We start from the raw sequence: 26,922 nt of genomic DNA on the forward strand, positions 1-26,922 counted from the left end.
TAAACTCCAGATTTTGGGGATTTTTCCCTAAAAAAAAAAAAAGAAAAAAAAATCAATTATTCATTATTGTAAATTGCCTTAGTGTCCAGCCAGTTTTTCTTGTGGCATTATGGGAGCATTCCTTTTACCAAAGACACACATTTTTCCTTTACCATTTTCCTTTTTTATGGTAGATAACATTCTTCCTCTTCACTGAACCATCAGCACACAAGTCCTCTTCACTCCCAAAGCACTTAGATTGTACATTACTGTGACATATAAATTTACATATATGGAATATATATATATTTTAAGAAAAAATGTGGCAAAAACAATAAAAAAAAGAAAGCGGCGGGACGTAAAAGTTGTAGACATGCAACCCCAATTCTGGAAAAGTTCAGACTTTGTGTAAAATGTAAATAAAAATAGGATGCAATGATTTGCAAATCTTATAAACCCATAATAAACATCAAATGTTTAAACGATTACAACACTTTGAATTTGATGGCAGCAGCACATCCAAAAAAACAAAACAAATTTAGGTCCATGATTCCCTCTGTGCAGCATCTCCACTTCTTCTACATCACTCTGTAAACATCTGGACCTGAGGAGAGCAGCTGCTGAATGTTGTCCCATTCTGTCTGTAGAGGATTCCAGCTGTTCAACAGTCCTGGATGGGAGCAGATGTTGCTCTAAAACCTGGAGATACTTTTCTGCATTAATGGAGCCTTTCCAGGTGTGGAAGCCGCCCATGCCCGAACCACTAATGCACCCCCATACCATCAGAGAGGCAGGCTTTTAGGTTGCGGGCCGATAGCAGGCCGGATTGTCCCGCTCCTCTTTAGTCTGAGGCTTCAAATTGGATCTGACCACAGATCAGTTTTCTATTTTGCCTCAGTCCATTTTAAATGGATCCGTTTTTAAATCGTCCACGGCCATCCAATATGGACTTTCAGCTTTGACCTTTGACCTCAGAGATTTCTCCTTGTGATCTTATGACCTGTAGCTGACGGGATATTCAAAGTCTTCCTAATTTCCCATTGAGGAACATTTCTCTGATATTGTTCCTGTAGTTTTAGACCCAGTTTTTCCACAGACTGGTGAACCTCTGCCCATCTTTACTTCTGTCAGACTCAGTTTCTCTAAAACCCGGTCCTCTGACTGACCTGCTGCCTATTAACCAGATTTAATTTTACAGCAGTTTGTTGCTCCTGTCACAGCCTTTTTTTTTGAGACGTGTTGCTGCCGTAAAATTCGAATATTTTGGAAATCATTCCGTCATTTTTATTTCCACTTTTTGTAGTTTTTAAACACACAACGCCCCAACTTTCTCAGAGCTGCGGCGATACGAAAAAAAACAAAAAAAAACACCTTGTACAGTTCCTCCACGTCGAGAAAAAAATGCCTCAAAAGTTGTTTTTTTGTTTTTTTTCTTCTCTGAAACTGTGAGCCACTACTTGTAGAAGGAGAGAGGTGAAGGTTTTTACGGGCTTCTCGGATTACTGGTTGGGGTTGAGCTCGTTCTCGGCGTTCGACAGCCAAGGCCAGTTCTGCACATATCAGTCAAGACGCAGCTGCTGCTGAAACTTGACAAGCACAAGCCTCGTTCGGTCGTCCCACGAAGGGAAAGCATCTCGATTTGAAGACGATAAAACGTGTCAAACCCCGCTCTCCTGCACGTTTTAGACGCGTTCTTGAATTAAAAACACCTGGTTTAAACGGACGACTCGTGGACCCGATGGTTCGGCGAGGAGGCGATTAAACCGTTTGAATCAGGTGTGTCGGGGCAGAGAAACCTAAAACCTGCAGGACGGCGGCGCCTCGAGGCCGGGGGTTTGACACCCCTGCGATAAAGTGTCTCTCTGATTGCAACCAGCAAAGCTGCTCCCTTTTTAAAAGGTGCCTCTTTATTGTGTTGTTCCTCGTCCCCACGTTGGCCAGCGTCTCACCGACCCCCCCTCACCTCCGCACTGATTTGTTTTAGCAACGGTAGCTGCAGGAGATTTATACAGTATTTAAACTGTTTTACTTCCTGGTGCCTGCCTCCGGCCACTCTGTATAAATGTAAAGTTGTCTTTATCTCTTGTATACTACTGTCGTTATTTTATTATTATTATTATTTCATCGATATTGTTATTTTCTATTATATTCAGTTTTGTGTTTTGTTTTTTTTGTCACTGACTTGTCTCATTATGCTCCGTGCTCTTCCTAGTTGTGCTGTGTTTACCCATGCTACCCCTTTACCGCATTTGTATTTCTGTGTTTCTGTATAAACTTTGTCTTTTGCCGAAAGGTTTTCTGAAAATTAAAAAAAAAAAGTAAACGCAGCTCGTCCAGGAGTAACTACCTGTTGCTGAAGACTACGTCGACATGCAAAAGGCTGTAAGAGAAAACACTCGATTTTAATTGTGAAAAACCCCAAACTGGGGGAAAACATTAAAAGTTGTTGAATTTAATGAATGTCTCGTGCATTTTTTTTTAGAAAAAAACTATCATTATATGAAGGGATGCATCTTATTCACCTCCAAAGCTTTAAACAGGCCTATGGTGCTAACCCTTTTAGCACCATAATAATAGATATATTTATTCAAAAGCCTGGTCTTTCTTCTTTATTTCTGTCAATAACTGTTTAAAAAAATGCCCTATATGTAAATAATTTACACCCTTTTTTAAAATTTCTCAAGTATTTCCCATTCTTATGTAATTAAATACCTAAAACTACGTTTATAAGAAGAAAAGGACAAAAACAGAATTGATTTTTCTTCAAACTTTCTTTTTATAAACTCTTGAAAAGTGCAGGTTGAACATTTCTGAGATGGCAGCAAGAAGTTACACATGTGCCGCCGGTGATTCTCGTGGTTTTAAAAGGGTAAGACAATTAAAACAGAAATTAAATGAGTCTAAAACCTTCCGGAGCAGGACCAGGTTGGGTCAGGTCGTCTGGACGGGTTCTTCGTTGAAACCAGGGGTGGGCAGTCCTGGTCCTGGAGAGCCACCGTCCTGCATGTTTTCCCCATTTCTCTGCTCCAACACCTGATTCAGGGGTTAAATCACCTCTTCATGTTCTGCAGAAGCCTGTTAATCACCCTTTGATTCAAACCAGGTGTGCTGGAGCAGAGGAACAGGTAAAACATGGAGGACGGTGGCCCTCGAGGACCACCCCTGGTTTAAACGCTTCGTCTTTTATCCAGATGTCTTCAGTCCGCGGAGCTGAAACTGAACCTTCAGAGCGAATCAACCAGTTGTCTTTAACAACTAAAACTAGTTGCTCACACGGAAAACAAGAACCAGCAGCCTAACGATCGGTGGTCGGGGACCCGATGGACGCTTGCCGTCCACAGAGACAGAGCGATGCTCGCAGAAACGGCGTTGTAGGAGGGGGGACAGTTGGACGCAAAGATGGCTTCCTTTACTCCTCTCTCGATCACGTCTTCGTCCCTGAAGGACTGACCTCTGACCTGCAGAGCCCTGGCCTGATGATGGCGGACCGCGGCTGCTGTGTTTCCCCCGAACGCAGCCTCCAGATATTTCTACCTGGATTACTGAGCATGCCAGATAACAGTTTGTATCTAAAAACAATAAAACTGGAAACAATCTGCTGCCAGGCGGCTGTGTTAAAAAGCACTTTGGGGTTACTTTTTTATTTTGTGATGATGAGTTTGTATCATAGTAACATAACACCTTGTCTGGGAGATGATTAAACTTGGATGTCAACTCTTATTTAATTAAAAAACAAAGCACAGGTTCTGACAGGACAACTATTTCAGTTCAAAAATCTTTAAATTTAGATGTCTGAGATGTTTGGTTTAAGTCTGGATTTCAGGATTCTCCGACAAAGTCCTGGTTTTGATCCGTTTATTTTAGGATGCGAGTCATTTTTCCTTTTTACGGTGAATCAGCTGAAAGAATATTCAAACGTCACGTTAAGCAGCGACGCATCGACGAATGCCCCCACATTAGCTCAGAGGCAGCTTTCAGTGTTGTCCAGAATTGCACAATATCATAATCCACCGCTTTGGAGAGGGTGTGTTTTAGGTGATGAAATGCTTAAAAAAACAAAAAGGGGCAAAAACAAGTTACAAAATAGCCCTGAGAGAAGAAGTGCACCAGTCTGCAGAAAAGGAGCTGAGCGTCAGTGAGGGAAACATGACAGGAAGGACTGCCTGTCGTGGCTACACCTTGTTTTTTTCTGACTTTCATGACAGCAGCTCTGGTTTGAAAATGTCAACAAGAAGCAGGAAAAAAAAGGAGCACGTTTTCATCCTGAGAGTTTCTCCACGTTGTGAAGCAAATCAGACGCAGGCAGAGCTCCTCGTCTGCGTCTCGGTGTCAGATTAATGTGTGTATGTGTGTGTGTGTGTGTGTGTGGTAGCAGCTGACCACACAGACAGACCTGCTGGTTCTCATCAGTAATATGAAACTCTGCTCTCGAGCAACAAGCTACAACAAGGTGACATTCCTGAAAAAAAAAAAAAGAAAGGAAAACAGTTTTGGCTGCATTGTCATCCACTCATCTTCCAACACCTTTTCCTCCCTCCCCCCCCAACAAACAACACCTCCTCCTGTTTCCAACTCATTCCTTTTATTTAAGATTATTATTATTATCAACCATCACCAAAGCGAGCCATGATGTTGTAGTTTCTGTGTCTGTTGGTAAAACGTCTGAGTCTCTGAACAGATTCGAAGGAAACTCTCAGGAAGTGATCACTGGATGAACTACAACCCATTCAAGATGGTCAAGCTAAAATTTGGTGTGGTAGTAGCTGAGACTGGTCCAGAACGTGCACCCTGATTGTTCAGATGGCATCTCTATTTAAAACTCAGCTTTGTCTGTTTGTTAGCAAAATATCCCTCGAACCACTGGACAGATTTTAATGAAACTTTGACAAACATCTACAACTGATTGACTTTTAGACTCAACCCTATTCAAGATGGCCGCCACAGCCAACTAACATTAGAGAACGGGCTATAACTCGGGCAGTTTTACAGATACTGAGCGTCAGGTTGGGTGGACATCGCGGCGAACCCGACGCTTAGACTCATCTTGGTTCCAGGAATAAAATGATTTATTATAAATAAAAGAACAAAAACAAAGTTGACGAGGCAGCAAATCCTAAATGGAGCACAAACAAGGGGCAAGACAAGAAAGGAACCAGACACGGCATGAAGCGACAACGGACCAAAAAGTGAACGGAGGAGGAGACCAGGTTTTAAAGGCAGAGGGTAATTAGGGGAAGTGGGCACAGGTGAGTGATTACTAACGAGGAGCAGGTGGAGATGGGCGTGACAGGAAGACAGGTGATTACAGGAATGCAAAGACACAAGGAGCAAAACCAGAAAGACAACCAAATGACAAAATGAAAGAAACACTGAGCTAAAACTTGGTGTGGTGGTGGCTGAGAATCATCCCAAACACACACATTAAAGGCAACACACACCTCTGCCTGAAACCTCAACATTAACTGTTAGGTTTCACGCCTGTTTGTTAAGAAAATATTTCCACAGCTGAACGACAAGTTGTAGCTGAGAGTCTCTAACAACACGACCCCGTTATAGGATGACCTTAGTCTAAAAGCGGCGGGCGATATGCATTCCTTCCCTTAACGGTTCATTGCTTCAGCCCGTCTTCGAGCTGCTTTGTGTCATGTGGAGGCTTGTGAAAACGGGTGAGTAAAAGTAGGTCAGCGAGGATGGATAGGGGAGGATGGAGCAAAGAAAGGGAGGTTATTCAGAGTGGAGAGGAGGGGGAGGGGGGAGAAACGGGGGAGGAGAGGTTACATCATATCCCTCCCCACAGACTCAACTTGAACAAACTACTTAGAAAGAAGCTCTTTTTTTTTTTTTTTTTTGCTCCAGGGAGCAGGTCAGCAGCACACAATGACTAATTCTTCCCTCCGAGCTGAGACTTCTTTTCCTGCATTTAATGACTTCACGCCAAACACCGAAACGCTTCGATTCCAGAAACCTGTTTGGAGGGAATTTATCGATCGTGCAGAAATGCGAAACCCCCGAGGTGAAGTTCAAGAGCAGCGAGGCCTGGAATCCAGCGACCTGAACAACGTTCTTTGACCTCATTTGACTTTGAGTGTAAATTTCCTCTCAAACGCCCCGAAACCGTCAGGTACAGAGGCGGTGCAGGTGGGGGAGGCGGTGAGGGTCGTGACCCAGAACGGCAACGAGCCGAAGAACCTAAAGAGAAGCTGGGCGGCGGCGGCGGCGGCGGCAGTGAGCGCGTTCGGGAAAGTTTACAGAGAGCGAGGTGGGTGTCGGCCTTGAGCTGCCTGCGGTGATCAGCAGCTCTGCCTGGTTATGTAACCGGGATGCTGCAGTATGTAGGTCAGTATGTAGGGGGGAGGAGGGGGAGGAAGCTGTGTGGATGTCTGTCCTTTCAGCCACTTGTCCTCTTACAGAGGACGTGAATCGGTCACTGCTGAAAAGGACGATCTGGTCGTTTCTGAAGGGATGCTCTGACTAATAGTTAGTGTCCAAACAGCCGTAGAGAACGGATTATATCAAAAAGGGCAAAAGTCTTCATCCAGGCAAGGCTAATGGCCTGTTTTATAATGTTTTTAAAAACAGCTCTCTCCACCACTGTGCTGGTGTGAAAGAACGCTACTTTAGCTGATCATAAACCTTTATTAGGACATCTTTTGTTTTCTTTGTCGCTGTTTTCTCAACCTGCAAAGTTTCTGTTACCACTCTGTTTGACAGAACATCACTTTAAAAAATAAAAATGACCAGACTATCTCTTTAATGAGCCGAATTTCCGGCAAGGAGGAAATCGTCAGAGGTCGAATGCGTCAGGAGCTCGTTGTGAAACGGAGCCAAACGTAACCAAATATTAATTATTAACCCGGCTGATATTTGCTTTTCACATTCCAGTCATCGCAAAGTTTGAACCGGAACAATTTTTTAAATAACTTTCGTGTGTTTTTTTAAAGATGATGACATTCAGTCCCAGCATCCTGAATAAAAAGATCAATTTCTTTGCATTTGCATAAAATTAAAGCTGAATAAAAATCTACACTGATTTAGGAAAGTCATCAGCCACCGTTAGCAAAATATCTCATGATGGATTTTAATGAAACTCATCGGATTTATGTCTACAGCTGAAGAATGTTTCGAGCCAGCCCCGTTCCAAAATGGCCACCGCAGCTAATTACCCTCACAGAAATGATTACAAGTGAGGTAAAGTTGGGTGTGGTGGTAGCTGACAGTCATCCTCAACACACACTCCGAGCGAAAACACATGAGATTGAAGCGTAACGTCACTTATGAACTTAAGGTAATCTTAGTTTAAATCACGAAAGGCGGCGGGCGATATGCATTCCTTAAAGGAGTCCGAGACTTTTAATTTGTGTCGTGTTTCTTGGAAAGATCGACACAAAAGTAGTCAAGTTTCACACGAGTCTCTGTGAAAGAATGCAGCTAATCAATTATTGAACCGGTTGCAGCGCGACGAGACGCATCAGCTCAAGTTTCCCCTTCGAGTATTGTTTGATTCTGATGAACTTTATGGTTACACCAGTGGTCTCCAATCCTGGTCCTCGAGGGCCACCATCCTGCATGTTTTACTTGTTCCTCTGCTCCAACACACCTGGTTTGAATCAATGGGTGATTAACAGGCTTCTGCAGAACATGAAGAGGTGATTTAGCCACTGAATCAGGTGTGTTGGAGCAGGGAAACAAGGAAAACATGCAGGATGGTGGCCCTCGAGGACCAGGATTGGAGACCCCTGGGTTACACCATGATGGCGACCAAGCCGATAAATGTTTACCTTAGAGCGGGGATGGACAACCCTGGTCCTGGAGAGCCACTATCCTGCAGGTTTTACCCGTTTCTCTGCTCCAACACACCTGGTTCAGTGGTTAAATCACCTCTTTATGTTCTGCAGAAGCCTGTTAATCACCCATTGATTCAAACCAGGTGTGCTGGAGCAGAGGAACAGGTAAAACATGCAGGATAGTCAACTGTCCAGGCTCAGTGACACCGAACCAACGAGTTCAGCGTCGGCAGAAAGATTCGTTTCCACCACAAGGAGCGGCGATCAGATTTGGCACACGGCAGCAGGAAATCAGGGAGACAAAACAGAGAGCGAGCGAAGGAGAAAAACGGCTCCTCTGTTGAACACGCTCGGCTGGCTGACAGTCAGCAGAGAGTTATGTTGCCTGAGATGACCCGTTCAGGCTCGGCTCCTCCACCCGACACGTTACTGTAAAATAGGTCAGCTGTGTGTAACTCCACAGATGTGCGTGCAGAGCGCTGCATGCCGGCTTTACGCGCACACACACACACAGCGCCCCCGCATCCATACCAAAGTGCTAAAATAGGTCACAAGGAAGTTGTGTACTTCTGAAATGAAAGTAGGCCACCAGGAATAACTGTGCTGGGGAGCGCATGTGTGAGAGATGAATCAGCTCCATGTTATGCAATGCATAACCGCGCACAAGTCTGCTTCCTTAACTTGTGGCCTTGTAGAAAAACAAAAAGAAAAGGAGTAGTCTTCAAGTCCATACGTGCGTGTTTATGTGTTCAAACTGAGCGCCCGAGCTGACTAATGAACCTGCCGACTCAATGCCCTTTCTGACTCACCGGGAATTCTCAAAAAACAACAACAGAAACACAGATAAAGATCTTGTTTTTCATTCCTTAGCAATATTTATCGAAGGCAAAAATGTGTTCTTTGTCTGTTTGCGTTGCTGTAGTGTCAGCACAGCAAAGTATTTCATGAATCACTGAGCAGATTCTATTGAAACGCTCAGCTACAGCTACAACTGACTGACCTTTGGAGTGAATCCAGTTTAAGATGGCCACCACAGCTAACTGACATTAGCCAACACGAAAACGCCTCTGACTCAGTCAGTTTTTGCAGATTTTGATTTAAAAAAAACACGACGTAGTAGCAGCTGAGAGACGTTTAAAACACATATTCTGCAAGAGTAAACCAAGAAAAAAATGTTGAATTATATTTGAAGCCATTTTATGACTCTTAGGAGTTATTTTCTATCGACAAAACTTCAAAATGTACAACTTTACGTGACAGCAAATGCTGGAGTGTGACTTTAAATCACAGATAGTGGTCAGAGTTAAATCTTAACGGTCGTATTTCCATCAACGTGCCAATAATTTATGATTAGTAACTGTTTGACTTTAAGCAATAACTTCTGTTGATAAAAATTTATAGCCTAATATGAGCAAAGCAAATTTATTTTTAATCACAATCTGGTATTAAAGTGTCTGCTGGTTGCCAGGCCACCTTTTAACAATGATAAAAGTCCAGGAAGTGACCACACTAAGACACAACGCTGTCACTAAATGAAGAAAAATTTCTTTTTTTTAGGTTTTTCCCAGATGGAATGAAATTGCTTTTACTTATAAATATGGTGTGTGTTGAGACTTACCACAAAAATGTAGTTAAGGCCTCTCTTTGTTTGGCAAATCGTCTGCTAGGAATGAGGCTGGCCTTGATTTTAAGGTGAAGTGCTCACCTGAAAGTGATTTGCATCATGTCTGCGTTTTATGGTTCACAGGTTTAGCCGGAAAAACAAAGCTAAACGAACTCTGCCAGTTTACTCAAATGAAGGAGCATTGGTACGTTTGCGTGAACGTACAGTATTCAGCCTATTTTTACTTGGCGCGCCTCCAGAATATTCTCTTTGCAAAACAAAATTTATCTCCTGACTCAGTTCAGATAGCAGCCATGTGGAAAACGATGCTAGTTTCCCACGTAGCTGTAAGAGAGAGATCTGACTCAGCCATTATGAATGCCTTCTCCCTTCCTTCGAGTATAAACGTTCATATTTGTGACACAGTACAGTTTTTTTTGCTGACATCAGAGAAACTCTAATGGCTTCCAATAAAGCCCATGAGCAGCTAAAGTGGACGACACTGAATCCAAGCTTTCACAATGTTTGGTAAATATTTTAAATGGAACATCACTGATCAAAAAAGTTAATTAAACTGACAAAAACCTCTGTATGTAAGGTGTTTCCAGCTATACCACTTACTGAGCTTATATACTGTTTCTAACAAAAACAAAACAAAGAAAACTTTATTATTTAAGGAGGTATTTATTGTAATAATCTACATTAGTCCATTAAACATGTTTAAAAACCATTTCAGCCAACACTACAGCTTACTGATATAGATTCTTTGTAGGCTAGTATCTCATGTTAAATTAGGCTAGCATTTTGAGCTAAATAAGGCTAGTTTGACATGCTAAGTTAGGCTAGCATCTCATGCTAAATTAAGCTAGCATCCAGAGCTAAATAAAGCTAGTGTGACATCCTAAATTAGGCTAGCCCAATGATGTGTAATATAAGTCATTGGGCTAGTATCTCATGCTAAATTAGGCTAGTATCTAGAGCTAAATAAGGCTAGAGTGACATGCTAAATTAGGCTAGCCCAATGACGTATATGTATAGTCATTGGGATAGCATCTCATGCTAAATTAGACCATATCTTAAGCTAAGTTAGGCTAATACCTCATGCTAAGCTAAGCTAAGATCTCAAGCTAAATTAGCTCAGTATTACGTGCCAAGTTAGGCTAATTTCTGAAACTAAATTGAGTTATTATCTCAAGCTATGTTAGGCTAGTATCTCATCATGCAAGTTAGACTAGTTTGTCTGTCAGCTTTATACCAATTAGGAGCTTCACTGATTTTTAAGCAACTCGTTGTTTTTATGGCTATTTTGCCATTTTTTATGCGTCTTTGTTCATTTAGTTATCCAGTGACAGTAGATTTCTTTAAAAAAAAGTGGTTACAAACAAAAGTGATGCAAGCACCATGCAGGGACTTTGTCTACAACCTCTGAGGAAATAAGGGGCAGATATAAAAGAAGCATCCAAACACTGAGCGGGCTTATATTAAAACACACGCTGCATCTAAAAAGTCTCTGAACAATCAAGGGAAAATTACAACAGATCATAAAGTCAGAATCATGTTATCGTTCCTTATGTGGCTGGGCCCTCAGAGGCTCTGAAAACACAATATCTTATATTTTAAACACAAAAACACACTCAGACCAGAAAACAAAACATCGAAAGAAGCAACCTAGTGTACGTGGTCAGTTCAGGGAGGATTGCAAGGACCTTTATACCTGTCTAAAACTAAACCAGGACAGTTCTGCAGAGCAAGACGTTTACATTCTGGACAGTTCAAGGAGGTGTCAAAGAGGACGTCTATTTGAAATCATTAAACAGGGAGGAGGCCTGAGACACCTCTTGTCCTGAGCTATAAAAAAACAACTATTCCATGTTGTTTTAAGGATAAACCAGAGGCAGAGGAGGAGGTATTACCTTAAGTTACCTTTAAAGTCTTCATCATCAGATTTGTGCTAAAACAGTCACAGCTAGAATAATGATCCCATTTATCTGAGAGGACATATCGTTATATTTTAAACCTTATTTTGCTGCGAAACCACGTCTTTATACGAACGTCCTGAAGGGTTGCCTTCGTGCAACCCGTGCAAGATGAAACAAACAGACGTAGTCAGCCAAATCATCTGGGCATCTTTTATTTTACACGCAACGAGGACTGCACACTCTGTCCCTTATCACTTCTGATTAATTTGGTGTAATGAGAAACCTCCACTGGATCATCTGAGGACAAACTGTTGTAGGCGTACGAGCGATGCGTACGGGTGATTCGTGTCATTCAGTTCTGTTTGCTAAAGGACGTTCTGCCATTCTTGAAATTCTTCACCTGCTGTTCCCTGAAGAGGTTGTGTTGCAGTAAGTCTGTCACCCTAATGTTGTTGTTCTGGAAACAAGTCGGGCAACATTCTTATCTGCAGGTTCGTTTTTACTCTAAGATGTTCTTTGAAATAGTGACTCGAGTGGATCGCCACCCTTGATGTTGTTTTTGATGGTTTCAAGGCCTTCGTCCTTAAGGTTTTCTGTGTAACCATTGATCGTATCTAAGAAGCTTTCTTTTAATCTACTATCAAGTCCAATATTGGTGGATGAAATTGATCTTGGTGTGATTTTCCCACAGCATGTAGTTCCAGGTCCCATGGAGCTTGGTTTTGGTTTTGCTGAGAGGAAAAGAAATGGGATTGGGCCATTCCGAGAAGTGGATGTGATGCAACTTGAGCTGCAACAGATCAGGAGCTCGGGCTCGGTTGCACGGTCTGGGAGGACGGTTAAGGTGCTTCTGATTGGAGGCTCGCTCTGCATCATTCCCTCTGCTGCCGTGTTTCCACCCGTCTCTGATCTGTAAATCACCCCCGTTTTTCCACCTTCAGGAGGACAACCTGGACGGGTGCAGAGTTTTTGGGGGTCCGGACGCAGACATGGGGCTGAGAAACAGTCCATGAATCCGGAAAACTCTCTTTTTAGGGCTTGCTCATTGCCTTTCATGCGACGGTTTTAATCTAAAATCCTATTTTATGATAATAATTTTGGTCAAACCTTGTAAATGATTTGATCTCATGCAGGACTGAGAAGTCTCGGCTACTTCCACTCCAAACTTTAGCTCAATATGTGTCAAACCGACTGGATTGCAGCCATTTTTATCGTACTGACTAAGGTCAGTTAGCTGCGGTGGCCATCCTAAATGGGGTTGACTCCAACAGGTTGCTCGGCTGTAGTCGTTCATCCAATGATCACTTTCTGACAGTTTGGTTAAGGAGATATTTTGCTAACAGACAGGCAAGTTGCTCGGGAAGTAGTCAGGATGTTTTTTTTTTTAAAACTACCTCTTATTTATCAGCTGCTGATGCTCTCAGGTGAAGCGTGCGCAGCTGATAACGCCCCGTTTCATCTGAAGCTGACAAACATGTCGGTCAGCGAGATAACCTGTGGTCGGTTATTAAACGGATTAACCCCCTTAGATTAGTGTCGGCCATTTCTCCCATCTGTCTACTGGTGCGCCACAGATTTGCTGCTGCCACAGAATTCACACACACACACACTAAGACACAGCACGACAAAAGAGGCTTTATAGTCATGTTTACATGTTTACAAATCCTTTCCAGCCGACTTGCTGTATGAAATGTCCACGTGTGACCACAAGCTGCTCGCCCATTCTCATTACCACTGAAAAACAAACACAAACCTGTGATTGGCCGATGATTTAAATCTCAGAAATCCCTCGGAGACAGCACCTGACCACATTTTCAGGCTGAAGACACGAAACTTAAATCTGAACATCGATAACTTTTTAAAGGACAAAATATGTGGACGTTAAAACGGATTTAACATAAAATCAGGACTATTAAACGTAATCGTTGCAAAGCATGACTCAAACACTGAACTCTGACAGGCCGTGCCGTTTGAAGGAGTTTACTCCAGCAGTTTTTCCAGATGTGGGTCTGCGCTCAATGTCAACAAAACGCTTTTATTTTCAAACTTTAGCCAACGAATCAGAGGGTAAATACATCAAAACAGTCTGACTTCTGGGTCCCAAACAGAGCCGCTGTTGACCGACTTTCAGTCACTTTCTGAAGGTAAACAAACACACGATTGTTGGCAACTGACCAGAAAGTTTTAACCTGACATTGTGTGGATTTGGTTTCTTAATTTATGATTTAGTTTTTGTGATTTTGCAAATAGCATCTTTAAAAATAAACAAACCTCACGTCTGCATCCATTTGTGGCGCCTAACAAGCTGTTTGAAATGTAAACTAACTGGTTAAATTAACTACGTGCCCAGCAGTTATATTTCAGGTAAACACCACCACAGTGTGGACACTTGTGAGGCTAAACGACAAGGAATAAAAGAAAAATGATTTTAGTTTTAATTTTCCACAATATTTTGATCCAGCCTCTATTAAATATGTGATAAAATAAAATAATTGCAACAAAAATAATAAATATATATAGTTTTTATATTTATATTAGGATTAATGCAAACTAAATAAAGTAAAAAACAAATATTTTTTTAAATCCTTCACTTTGTGGCCAGAAGAGGACTGAATAAATGAGAAAACCATCAACCAAACTGTGACCTGTTTCAGTCTCCTTTCAGCTTTGTTACTCAGAAAGAATCAGGTTTTTATTTAATTTAAAAGCCCAAATATTAGAGGAATAAACTGGTTATTTAAGAAAGGATCAGTTTTCTTTGTGTCTTCCTCCATCTAGTGGTCAAAGGTGGAAGTTTCTGAATCTGTGGCGGGCGGTGCATTTCACACTTAGGCCTTCAGTGATGTCCAACTTAGTCAATAAATACCTTTCAATATGCCAGCATTTATAACACCAGGATTGGAGAGTAGTTAGAAACACACTTAAGCACTACTTGGCATTGGATCACCTCAGTTGTGTACAAAATGGGCTATTATCCGGCACATTTTAAAAATCAACAATCCTGCATCAGCAATTAAAACATATCTGGTACACTACTGTCAAAACTAAATAAAATAGAATTAAATCAATGTTTGCACTCACCAAAACGGCTGTGTCCCCCAAAACACTTATTTCAACACAAAATCCATTCTGGAACAGGTTAGCTAGCTAGCTCGGGGTCGGCCATCCTCCTCTAACGAGATCTAGCTTCTCTTGAAAAGTTCGTCTTGAAAACAGCCTTGCCAGTATATCAGCAACCAAATTAACGTGTTGCTCTCCTTCGGCCATTGTGGGTTAAAAAAGTTTTTAACCGTTAACAGTCCCGGGTGTGACTCTGTTGATCTGCATAGCACTGCCGCGGCTCAAACTCGTAAGTATTCATATCCAATCACAGGACTCGTAAATGTCACGTTCAACGTGAGGCCAATCAGAGGACCTTACTGACACAACTCGTGATCTGATTGGCTATCGCAACTGTCTATCAACTGTATTTGGCCGTTCACTTACAGGGCCGGGCAGATTTCATACAGCCTGGCAACATAAAATAGCTGAATTCTGATTGGATAAAAACTTTAACCTAAAAACAACAGCACTGGAAGGAGCGTAATCTGACACGAAGAGAATATGAATACTTTTAGATATCTGGGAAAGTAAATAAAAAATTTAATTAACCTTTATCATAATTACGATGATTCTTGATTATGTTAGGCCAGCAGAGAAGGCCTTGCTGGCCCTGACGGCCCACCACTGTCTGAAAGCAACTTTTCAGCTCGTTAAAGTAAATAAAGAAAGCAGTTTATTCACATTTCACCAAATAAAAAAGTGCTTTAGAAAAAAGTATAAAACCAACAACAATTAATGTGGATTTAGTTCTCAGGTCTTGTTTAAAACAAGAACAAATTCCTGAAAACAAGAAAAATTTTATGCAGAAATAACAGAATCCAATTTAATTATCTTTATAAGAAGAATATTAAACTATTTTTAATATTATTGCTGCCTTTTTCTTGTGTAAAACTCACTCTGCATGGGAGGGAGTACTGTTTTAATACTAAATTATGGATTTTTAATGTCATTTTATTTATACAGCAAATAAAAACAAAGTATTTTAAAAACAAATTAGATAAATGAATAATTAGTTCCTAATTGTTTCCCTACAAACCTGAACTAACCTCAGTCACGATGTTATTAAACTCACATTAAAATATAATTTATGACTTCATGTTTTTTATTTGTAATGTTTCTTTTTATAAAAATAATCTTTTGGTGGGATTATAATCCAGGATCAAACATGAAGCGGTCAGCTCGCCTGCTGGAGTCACTGGAAATAAAAAAATAATTTTTCTGGTTCCTAAACAACCAGAGATCCTTCAGAAATAAAAAAATAAACAGGGAGTAAAATGGTAGATTTGCTTTATTAGTTCATATTTATTACTAAGAAATACAACAAGTGCTCAGGTTGAACCTAAAATAATCTCTGAAAACAAAATCTTTACACAGTAACATTTCTTCCATGTCGGATACATAATAATAACAATAATAATATTAATAATACTGAAATCTGTTAAACCTTCATCTGATGTTTATTAAACTTTAAAACTGAACCCAGTGATAAAAAAAAAAAGTCCTCCAAAAACAAAAAGGAGACTTTAGAGTGCAAAGATTTATCTGTAAAACGCTGCCTGGAAGCTTTTTTTTTTATTTTTGGGAGGATTTTTATTAAATTAATTATTAAATTAATGGTCTTCTCCCGTCCAACGACCATCAGCTGTAAACTACAGAGAAGAAACTCCTGAAATCTGCTGGAAACTTTCCTTCATTTAACCATAAAAACAAGAATTAAACGTTTTTTTTCATCCAAACCGACACAAAACTTGGACTCAGCTCACAGGAACTGAAGACATTTAAGACTTGTGACTGAAAATGTATAAAAATAAAATAAAATATTTTTTTTATTAACCTGGACCTCTGATCCAGACTGAAACTGTAAAAAACATCAATAAGAAACTAAAGATTTTCAGATCTGATCAGTTTGTGTCGTTTTAAAATCGTCTCACATCCTTCATTAATCAGTTTTTGATTTTAGTGTTTTTATCTTTAAGTTTTGTTTATTAAAAATAAAAAAATAAAAGTCCCAGCCTTTAAAATGCTGGAACAGACACACAAACACATTCTCACTTTTACTTTGAAATCCAAAATACTGAAGTGTGTTTAAATTATTTAAGCTTATAAAATTACTTTGTTAAAAAAAACAAAAACAAATATATATATTTAACTCATTAACTAAGAGAGAAGAATAGATTTATCTACATGAATAAACGCCGCTCCGACAAACAGGAAACGATTCCTTCAAACGCCCGCCGCGCTTCCTGTCTCGTTCTGAGGCGCGGATCCTGGAGGAACTTCCTGGTTCTGGTTCAGTTCTTCCCGAGGTTCCTCATCCTTCAGCTGCTTCGGGTGAAGTGAGAACTCCTCCGTGGTTTTTTAATCTTTTCAGTCGAAGTCGTGGAGAATCTGTGGCGGTTCTGCTGACGAGGAGACACCTTAGCTCCTGGTTCTTCCTGGTTCCTCCCGGTTCTAACCGTTCCACAGCTCAAGCTGCTGGCTGTTTTTGTTCTTTTTAAAAAAAATCATTTGTTTTGGCGGCTCCGGTGCTGAACTCCGGGGCTGAACAACGAGGCGCTCTGCTTCCCGTGGCTCCTCCAGCGCCGCCGCAGGACGAAGTCGTAGTTAGCAGAGGTGCTCATGGCGTAGAACACGTTGGCTTTGTCGGGAATGTGGAGCTCTGAGGGAGAGAAAGGAACACGACCGTGAAGGAACCGTTCTAACCCTGAAGACATAAAACCGGAACGTCTGCTGACCTTTCCCGTGGCGGAGCATCTGACAGAGGAAGAAGTCGTCGCACCTGGAGTCCTCCATGTTGTGCTTCTCCAGAGCTCTCTGGACCACCTGAGGCGTGTGGTCCTGGCTGGTGAGCTGCGGAGGACAGAACCGTCAAGAACAGACTCAGGAGAACCTTTTAAAAGCTGCAGTTTGGAATATTTTACTAAAATACCGAGGTTTCATTAACAAGTTAGTGATCCGAGTGCCTCACGTCTGATTGTTTCAGTCTTTAATTCAGCAAAAAATATAAAAAGTCGTTGCTGTAGTTAAACCATCAGTCGATAAATATTTAAGGTTTAATCTTTTTCAGATATTTATCCAGCGATTATTTTGTTTTATTGAATGGTTTTCTTATAAAAAAAATCTGCGAACAAACAACTGCTTCTTATAAATATTATTTCCTGCCGCCTTGGATGCAGGTGGGAATAAACTTTGACAGAAGAAACTTTCTTTAATGTCTGAATTAATTTATCTTTAGACATCGATTCTCACATTAAAACAAAAATCTGTAAACTTTAAATAATAAATTTAAATATGAGGGAATTTGATCTGCCAGGTTTAAATCCAGCTACAGGGAGCCGTTCGGAGTTTTATAAATTATTATAAATGTTCAGATTTCTTCCTTCCAAACTGAGCCGAAGGTTTGAAAACAGAAAACAGTCCCTGAACATCCGGCTGTAATAACTTCTGCTCCCATTAACCTAGGATTCGTTGAAAGTTAAATCCTGTCAGATCAATCAGATCTACAAAGAGTTCATTATTATTAGTTTTGGTTTCCTTTCTATAGAGAAGAAGAACGGCGTCTCTTCACGACGTACCACGATGCTCTTGTAGACGTTTCCGTTGTCGATCGATTCCACGCTGACCTTGATGATGCACGAGTCCGCCACCTGCTTGTTGTAGACGGGCTGCGCAGCCGGAGGGGAGCAGCCGGACTGCGACTGCAACGATGAAGACTTGGGGCTCAGAGTCAGAGAGGAAGGGCTGAGGTCGGGATGAGAGGAGCTGCAGGAAGACCTGGAGAGCCTCGGAGACGAAGAGGAGGAGGAGGAGAAGGAGAAGTCCTCGGCGACGTTGTGGAGGGAGCCTGGGAGAGACTGAAGGGAGAGGACGGGACACGTAAGGATCGGGACACATCCTGAGGGGGAATCTGGAAGCTGCTGGAGCTCCTACCTTCAGTTTCAGTCGGAGGGGAGAAGACAGAGGGATGGACATGTCCTCCATGTCCGAGCTGCTGGAGCCAGAAGACGAAATGCTGATCTGGTCGCAGTGGGACGTCCTCAACCTGCACATAAACTTTACTTCAGTGTGTTTTCATTCATAACGAGTGATGAACTCCTACGTCTTGGCCACAGGAGAACATACGTGGCGAGTTTCCTGGCGAGCTTCCTGGCGAGGAGGCGGTTGTTCCACAGGCTGGGAGAGTTGGGGCACGGGTCGACGGGAGGCTCCAGCTCACGGGACAGCTCGTAGCTGCACAAGACAAAACAGAGTGAGACATGGCCGTCTCCGGTGGTTTGGGTCCGTTTGCTCAGGCTGGGTGTGGGTTACCTCTCCTGGTCTGAGAGCAGAGCGCGAGCCTGCAGCCAGGCGCTGACCTGAGCGTCCACAGGAAGGTTGTAGTGGCAGCACGACGTCTGGAGCTGTCGAATCTGGGAGAGGATCTCATACTCCTGCAACAGAAACACAACAAATCACACATTAACGATGAGTACATCTGATTTAAACTATGCATTAAAAACAGTAATCCAGATAAAGCACCACTAGGGGGCAGCACCTACCCGCCTGCGTTTCTCAAAGTTGATCAAACCACCCTGTGAAACAGAAAAACTTTCATAAACCACAGAAACAGGATCCTTAAAGACACACATAAGATCAGAGGGATCCCTGACCTCCACAGAGTCCGTCAGGGCCGTGTCCAACATGGTGAGGACCGTCAGGTACGTCCCCAGGTACGGGACAACGCCGCCGCTGAAGCTCTGAGGACAAAAAGAAAAATAAAACCGCCGTTAGCTTTCTGAGTGACACCCTGCGTGCATGCAAAGTTTAAAACGAAGAACAGGTCTCGGAGCTCCTAATGTGTCATAATAAATGATTTCAGGACAAATGTGGAAATATTTGAACACAAAAACATGACGTTGGTCGTTTTTAATCTGATGTAAAACAATTTGTTAAACATCATTAATAAAAAGTGCTTTAAAAATAAAGTTTATCCTCCGTATATTTTACCTCCTAACATGTCAACTCCTGCAGCTCGTTGCAAACGCTTGTTTTAAAAGTGGTAAACAAGTCGTGACTCACTGCGGTACTTATTAAATAAAATGTACGTCCTCTTTTTTTTTTTTTTTTTAAACAAACAAATGTTTTGGGGAATTTATCCTCGGGAACAACTTCTGTGTGACCAGACAGGAAAACAAAAACACGTCGCCTCTGGTATCTTAATTAAAAACAAATTTAAACCTTAGGAGCAGTGCGACAGACAGATTTATGTGGTATCCCTTGCCCCATGGGCACGGCTGTAAACACAGGGTGGTTACAATAACTTATAGGGAAGTAAATCTCTTCACGCGCCGCCCGACATGGAGGTTTATTTTTAAGATTAAGGAGAAAACAACGAAGGAAAAAGGGAACTTGGCTGAACTGATGTGAGAAATGCAGACATCTGCCTTTCGTTTTCTGCCAGCTGACACATTTGTTCTGTTTCGGAGGTTAAATGGAGGAAGTGAAAGGTAATTTCCGAACAAAATGCTGAGTCGGCAGCTCACCGTGTGTCTGGACTCGGAGCAGAGTCGGGGGGACTTGGAGCCCTGCGAGGCGCTGCCCTCAGGGTGGCTCCCATCCTGCGGAGAGAGAGGAGGCCGACGAATCACCATCAGGCGTTGAAGTGAGACGACAACAAGCGGAGTTACATAACATGCTTTTTGTTTCCTGCAGGCCCGCTTACAGCAGGAAAACAACGTGACCCGCAGCGCTCACAGACGGGCTTTTCTGTCCGACGTTCTGCAGCCAACTAACAACGAGCTTCTTTCTTGTCTGCAGAAACCGGACTGCTGACACACGCCTGCATCAGCTGCTGCTCGCAGAAAATCACTACCATAGCAGAAAAACACAAACTAGGAGGGAGATCTGGAAAAGCAGAAGCAGCTTGGCCTTCTTATTAACAGAGACCAGTTTAATCTGCGATTCAGCTCAGGCTGTTCTGTTCGACCCGTGCAGAACTCCTCAGCCTGTCGTCGCCTTCCGCTGAGGGCGAGGATGGTGTGGCCTGTAAGTTAACCAACAGGTTTACACCTACAGCTCGTTAATGTTCCAAATCAGCACCACTCAAGATGGCCGCCACAGCCACCTGACCGTACGAGAATACAGAAATGGCCACAGACACCAGGGTACGAGCTACAGGATTTCACATTTGACCACAGCGGCTACAACTCCGCCCCTTTCTCGTGGTCAGAGGACGTGGCGTGAAAGGAGACGGGCCTTTAGTTCTCCACGTACGGCCGCGTGAAACTCCTGAAGTCTGCTCAGTTTCGTTAAGCTCATCCACGACGCCTGGTATGCTTGTTAAGTTAATGAGGCTCCTTGTGGCCGTCTCTGTCGCTCCTCTCAAACCAGTCGAGTCGGATGGAAACCAGCTTTACTGGAATCAAACCGGCAGCTCTCCAAAGTTACCGACTGCCTGCTCACAGAGGAGCGGTGCTGACTCGATCTGTGCGGCTTTCTCAGAAAACCGAGCGACACGAGCAAAAATAAATAAGATATCCTGCATCGTTCTGATGAGACGGCTGCCATGTTCTTACTGCCGTCATCAGAAGTGAGCAGCTAAACTGGAACGCCTCACCCAGATAATTATCTAAACATTCAGCTGCAATTTAATAATCACTTTGGTCTGATTTTCATGTCGTGGTCATGGGACTGTATGAACACGAGCAGGTGTTTTTTTTTTTATTAGAGACAATAAACCTGAGTTTAAGCTGTTAATATCCTTCACCATGGGTTTGACTCATTTTTATTTTAAACAAATATAAATGAAAAGTAGAGTCTGAGCTGAAAACTGCAGGACAGCTACAGAAATTAAATTAAAGGTTTAAGGTGTTACCTCCACCAGAATCTCTCTGCTGCTCAGCACACAGTTCTCATCAGGAAACGTCTCACACAGGTGGTCAAAGGTGTTCATGCTTTCTCTGCAACAAAAAACATTTTAATTAACACTCTTTCTCTCTTTTACTCTTACTGTTTGGAAAGATAACAGTTGAGAGCGTGGGCCGACCTGCTGACAGCCGCCCAGGTTTTCTTCAGGCGGTAGACGGCGTTGGACTGCAGAGCCGACAGGATCGCTCTTAAAGACGAGAAGTTCTTCAGCTGCCGGCACTCCTGCGGAGACAAAATGGCCGTCAGCGCCCGCTTTCTGACCAGAGTCCAGCTCGTTAAACGTTCTGTGTGAGCCTGACCTGCGCGACGGCGATCCACCTCTCGATGACGCGCGCCCTGCGATCCGGGTTGGCACAGGCGTGGGCGCGGCGGGGCGAGCCCGGCGCAGACGGCGATGACATGGGGGAGGAAGCGGAAGGGCCTGGGGAGGAGGAGGGGCAGAGGAGCGAGGTGATGACACGGTTGGTGACCGCGTTGAACTGGGAAATGGTGGCCCGGACCGTCGGGGCCAGCTTCCGGTTTTCCTTCTTGTCCCGCTGGGACCAGACGCAGCCCAGGCACTGGAAGGGCACCACTCTGACGAACAGCTCCTACAGGAGAAAACGAAGACACGCGTTTAGGAGGCGGACCCGACAAACGGAGAACTCTGCGAACGCGACCTACAGCGTCCAGCCGGGTCAGCTGCTCCGCCACCTCCCTTACGGAGAAGCTCATGAAGTTGGAAACGTCCCGTTTAGAAGAGATTTCTCCGGCGTCGTCCTGATCGCCGTTCTGCGTCGGGTCACAGCGGGGCTTCGATGGAGACAAGCTGCCGTCTGTCAAACCAGGACAGAAACATGAGAACGTGTTGCTCAGCTCACATCTGAACAGAATTAATTCAGGAACCGTCTACAACATTCAGGGTCGACCTCATTCGAGATGGCCGCCACAGAAATGGTTCCAACGCAGCCAGTTTTACAGATATTTAGCTAGAATCTGGTGTGGTAGTAGCTGAGAGTCACAACACGTGCTCTAAGAGTGACATCCAGCAGAAGATCTTTGTTGTAAAATAAGAGCTTTGCCTTTATTTCCACCTTGTTCCTGGAGCCTCTTGAGCAAAGCGTCGGCGGTCTGAGCCAAGCGTCTGAAGCAGAGGCGCCGGCGCAGCTGGCCACAGAGCAGCCGGAGGGTCGGGTACGGAGGCGGCTCCTGGAAGTCCTCGCTGTACTCCTCCAGCCACAGGGAGAGCACCGGGAGCAGGGGGCTGAGGAGGAAACGAACAGGCAGAGCGGTTAAACGCCAGCCGAGCAGGTGGAACGCTCTTTTTTTTTTTTAACTCCGTCAACAAAACTCACCTGCGGAGGCTGATGACGTTATCCAGGCCGCTGAGAGATTCATCTCTGTGGAGGAAAAGGGAAACGCATCATCTTGACTGTAAATCACAACGTTCCCGTCACGTTAAAGAGGAACAACGTGGCATCCAAGTGGTGATAGAGAATCTCCTGTAAACAGCAGAAATCATGACTGCTCATCCTGTGGAAACGCTCCCCGCAGAGAGCCCGTGGCCTCGGTGCCAGGTGGAAACGGAGACGCGCCTTCCTCCGGGATTAATAATTACCCCGTGAAGCACGGACGCAGTAAAACCCGAGCATGGCACCGTGTTTGATTTAGAGGAGCCTGGTTACAGCTTTACAACAGGATCCCGCTCTTTACTGCCCTGCAGGCGATAGCGACAAACAAATGCTGACCAATTACACAGAATGACACGACTCCAGACGTAATAAAGCGACGGAACATCCTGCAGGGCAGGAAGGAAAACACGTTTCCCAGTTTTTCCCGACCTCTTCCAATGCAGCTTACGGGAAACCTGCTGCCACCGGCACGGCGTGAATGAGGGCACCTGTTTGACAAATAACACTGCTTCATGCGGACGGCGCAGAAAAGTCAGCAAAAAAACCAACAGAGCCGACGAGTTTTTATTGTTCTTTAAGAAACTCGACACTAAAGAGATTCCTGAGAGAAACTCCGTGCAGAAGCAGCAGCGCGGGGCCTGCAGGGTGTGTTGCCGAAGGAACAAAAGCTTCTGAGAAGGCTTTGTTTAGTTTGTGACGATAAAAACCTGCCGGGCGTCAGCGCAGGTTTGATCTGAGAGTGACTGACGCGACGCAGGAAGCTCAGGTGGAGGCCCGTTTGAGACGACTGGCGTCTCGGAAAAACTGAACAATCCTGCAAAAAAGAAAACCTGGACAAAAAAAAAAATCGATGTGAAAACATCTAAGAAGCAAACAGAGCTTCCATATCTGTTTGTTTTCCTGATAATAGGAAACATGGCACTGTAAATTAAAGGCCTGTCGCCCGCCGTCTTTCACGCCAGAGTTTTGGAACAAGATCATCTTTATTTGAGAACCTGATCTCGTGAACCGTCGCGCAGCCGCCACATTAAATTACAGCTCAATATCTGTAAAACTGACCGAGTTACGGCCGTTTCTGAGCCGCCTAACGTCGGTTAGCGGTGGCAGCCATCTTGAATTGGGTTGGCTTCGAAAAGTTAATTCGTTGCAAACGTTCATGCAGGGATTAATTCCTGAGTTTTATTAAAATTCATCCAGTGGTTTGGCTGTAATTAGCTGAACTTTATCAATAAATACAGTTTACTGAATAAAACCAGCTTTAATCGTTCCTTTTATTTATTTAGTGAAAGTAAGAGTTATTCTGACTTTCTTTAAACCAAATTAAAACCTGAACTAAAACCAGCATGGCTTCACGAACAGTAGGACTCCTGTTTGTCTCCGTGTGACCGAATGTTTTCTGTTAACAGAGATGGGTAACGATGTCCTCATGAGGGCCGCGCCATCATGGATCCCGTTAACGCACGTCCAAGTTCAGCTGAAGTTCGGCTCCTCTCACCTCTTGAACAGCAGCTCGATGAGGGCGCCGCCGGAGGTGAAGGCCCGGTACGTGGACAGGAAGACGTGGACGAAGTCGGGCTCCCGCCGCTCGGGGTCGAGGAGGTGGGCGATCAGGCGCTCCAGGGAGGCGGCCTTCAGCCTGCGCGTCTTCACCGTGTGGTACTGGACGCAGCCGCAGGCCGGCGACAGGTCCGCCGGGTCCGAGTCCTGCGGGACGGGTTCCCTGCGCAGGGTGATGCCGAACACAGCCCCGTCCTCCTCCTCTTCCTCGCCCCACTCCTGCACCGGATCCTGCAGGGAGGGAGATTCAGACGAAGGCTTTTTAAAACACCAGGAAAAACAAACGTAGTGTGACTACGGCGTGAAGTCTGTTGAGCTGAAAGAAGCAGAACACAAGGCAGAAGCTAAAGGAAATAAAAACCCAGCTAAAAGCAGCTAAAGGCTAGCTAAAAGCTAATCGGGCTCATGCAGGAAGGAGATGAAGGTTTTGCTGAATGAGGAGCTGAAACAGCATCCAGGCGTAATTAGACTGCAAACAACAAACATAAAAAATTAAAATAAAACAGGAAAGCCTCGTGAGATGAATCACTTCAGGTGAAACCGAGCGTGCACGCCTCTCGTGCACGCCTCTCGTGTTCAACATTCCATGAGCCAAGTGACAAAGGCGCTCAAAAATAGAAACCTGAAGACAGCTGACTGGACTCAGAAGCCTCCGCTGACGCAGGTGTTTACATTCTCAGACACGGGGAATAAAACGGGCCGTGACGCCGTCTAATTCCATCTGATAACAGCGGCGTTTCCCCCGCTGCTTTTTATAGGAGCAGAGAAGAAGAAACAAGTGTCCAGGAGGGACAGGAGGACAGATGTTTGTCCCACTTCAGTCGTTCCACAAAACAAAAGCAACACAAGCGTGATCTGGGTGAAGCCTACAGCGTCGTAAATACACAGTTTAACAAAAAAACAAGCAACGATCGGCTTTATTTGATCCATTTATGAACATTTTCATCTTCTTTTAAAGTTTATTTGATTTCTGCCCCTGTTGGGTTTTCATGTTTCAGTTTTACAAAGATTAATAAAAGATTAGCTCAGCATCAACTACATTACAGTAAAATAAAGTCAAGTTTTCAAACTAAAAAGACCTGATTATTAACAAACTGACCTTTTATTGATGGTAAAACAAAATGCTGTAGGCTGATTTTTTTTTCCTGAAATGTGTTTTTATCCTTAAGACACTGTTTTGTCTGTCTGTCAGTAAAACTCATGAACCATTGGACAAGATGGCTGCAGAAGCTAACCCCAGAAGACAGCTACACCTGAGTCGGTTTCACACACACTGAGCTAATATTCGGCGTGGTAGTAGCTGAGCATAGTCCTTCTAACCCTGTTAGCAAAATATCTCACACCTCTGGATGTATTTTAGGCAAACAGACGCTGGACAGACAGCAGGAAACGCACAGAAAGAGGACTAAAACTCAAGTTGAGCTGAATCCGGTGTGCCGGTGTGGTGCCAAAAAGTGATTCTCTGCCAAAAACTGATCGGGTGAGATCGGGCGCGCCCCCGCGAAGGAGCGCGCTGCGGGACTGCGCTCAGCCTGCTTCAGTGTCTCGTCGAGTCTTTTCGAAGGTTTTTCTCGGTCGTTTAGTTGTTTTGGAATTGAAGTGATCAGATATTTATGATAAACGATAAAACACGAGAATGACTCTCACGGGGAAACATCTCAAGTCTTAGAGAGAGAAAAGGGTAAACGAGAAGAACCTTTGTTGTAATCTTGGCTAATAAACTATATGTGTGTTTTTGGTGTTTACATAATTTGTCTAAAACAACTAAACGACCGAGAAAAACCTTCGAAAAGACTCGACGAAGCACACAGAAGCAGGCTGAGCGCAGTCCCGCAGCGCGCTCCTTCGCGGGGGCGCATGATTGGCAGAGAATCATTTTTTGGCAGAGAATCATTTTTTGGCACCACACCGGCGCTGTNGTTTTTGGCAGAGAATCACTTTTTGGCACCACACCTGTGGTGCCAGATCTCACCCGATCAGTTTTTGGCAGAGAATCACTTTTTGGCACCACACCGGGAGTCTCCCTCATCACCTTCTCCGAGCACCGTCACATTTGCAGGATTTAGAGGATTTCAGTGGTTTTGGCATTAAAATGGCCTGAAAGGAGGCGGGCGATATGCATTATTTCAAGGACTGCAAGGCCTTTAATACACATTCTTTCGCAGTTTGAGCCACATGAGCAAAAGTTTAAAAATTAACTGTTTTACTCACTGCTGGGCCTAAAAACCGGACTGAATGTGCAACATTTAAATATAAATCTGAGTCCTGTAGATAAAAATAAAACGTGCTGCTGGTTATAAACCACAGCGCTGACAAACCACTGCCCCAGGTTCAGGACCCGAATTAGCGGATGAACATGTTGCTGAAGAAGGCAGAAGAGCAGCTGAAGTAAAAACTAGCTAAAAAACATTTAAAAAAAAAAAGAAGCAGAGTCGTCCTCGGAGGACGGACGGCGACAGTTGGCGCTTTACTCACCATAGATAGCTGCCATTTCCCCATGTTTCTCCAGCTTTTACACGAAACCCGAAGATTTAAACTTATCCGGACGGAGCCACACGAACATTTAGAACTTCCTTCGGGAGCTCTGTAAACCCGAAACTGACATTTTTGTCCCCTCACAAAAACAAAAAATAATGAATCAACGATTTTCCAAACTGCAGTCAGTCACTAACTGACGCCCG

The 26,922-nt window shown here is 43.7% G+C and overlaps 1 protein-coding gene and 1 long non-coding RNA gene across 3 annotated transcripts; one reads left to right on the top strand and one right to left on the bottom strand.

Moving 5' to 3' along the window:
• Positions 1 to 5,307: 5,307 nt before the first annotated feature.
• Positions 5,308 to 18,104, top strand: LOC119616903. The gene is made up of 2 exons (XR_005232984.1): positions 5,308 to 6,238; positions 17,932 to 18,104. It is a non-coding gene; the product is annotated as an uncharacterized LOC119616903 (long non-coding RNA).
• On the bottom strand, positions 15,658 to 26,922 carry rgl3a (ral guanine nucleotide dissociation stimulator-like 3a). 2 transcript variants are annotated; one of them, XM_025006093.2, is made up of 17 exons: positions 26,717 to 26,922; positions 24,180 to 24,472; positions 22,628 to 22,672; positions 22,355 to 22,536; positions 21,957 to 22,108; positions 21,593 to 21,883; positions 21,412 to 21,515; positions 21,241 to 21,325; positions 19,910 to 19,984; positions 19,037 to 19,123; positions 18,926 to 18,958; positions 18,696 to 18,817; positions 18,510 to 18,617; positions 18,318 to 18,429; positions 17,963 to 18,241; positions 17,123 to 17,237; positions 15,658 to 17,046 (listed from the first exon to the last, which is right to left on the bottom strand). In XM_025006093.2, exons 1-17 carry the CDS (start codon positions 26,738 to 26,740, stop codon positions 16,892 to 16,894), a joined length of 2,262 nt encoding a protein of 753 aa, XP_024861861.1. In that variant the 5' UTR covers positions 26,741 to 26,922; the 3' UTR covers positions 15,658 to 16,891. The 2 variants fall into 2 exon arrangements, with proteins under 2 accessions (XP_024861861.1, XP_037830769.1); XM_037974841.1 differs by having other exon boundaries at positions 22,367 to 22,536; positions 26,717 to 26,921.

Source organism: Kryptolebias marmoratus, linkage group LG3, assembly GCF_001649575.2.
Source record: "Kryptolebias marmoratus isolate JLee-2015 linkage group LG3, ASM164957v2, whole genome shotgun sequence".
Taxonomy (NCBI): domain Eukaryota; kingdom Metazoa; phylum Chordata; class Actinopteri; order Cyprinodontiformes; family Rivulidae; genus Kryptolebias; species Kryptolebias marmoratus.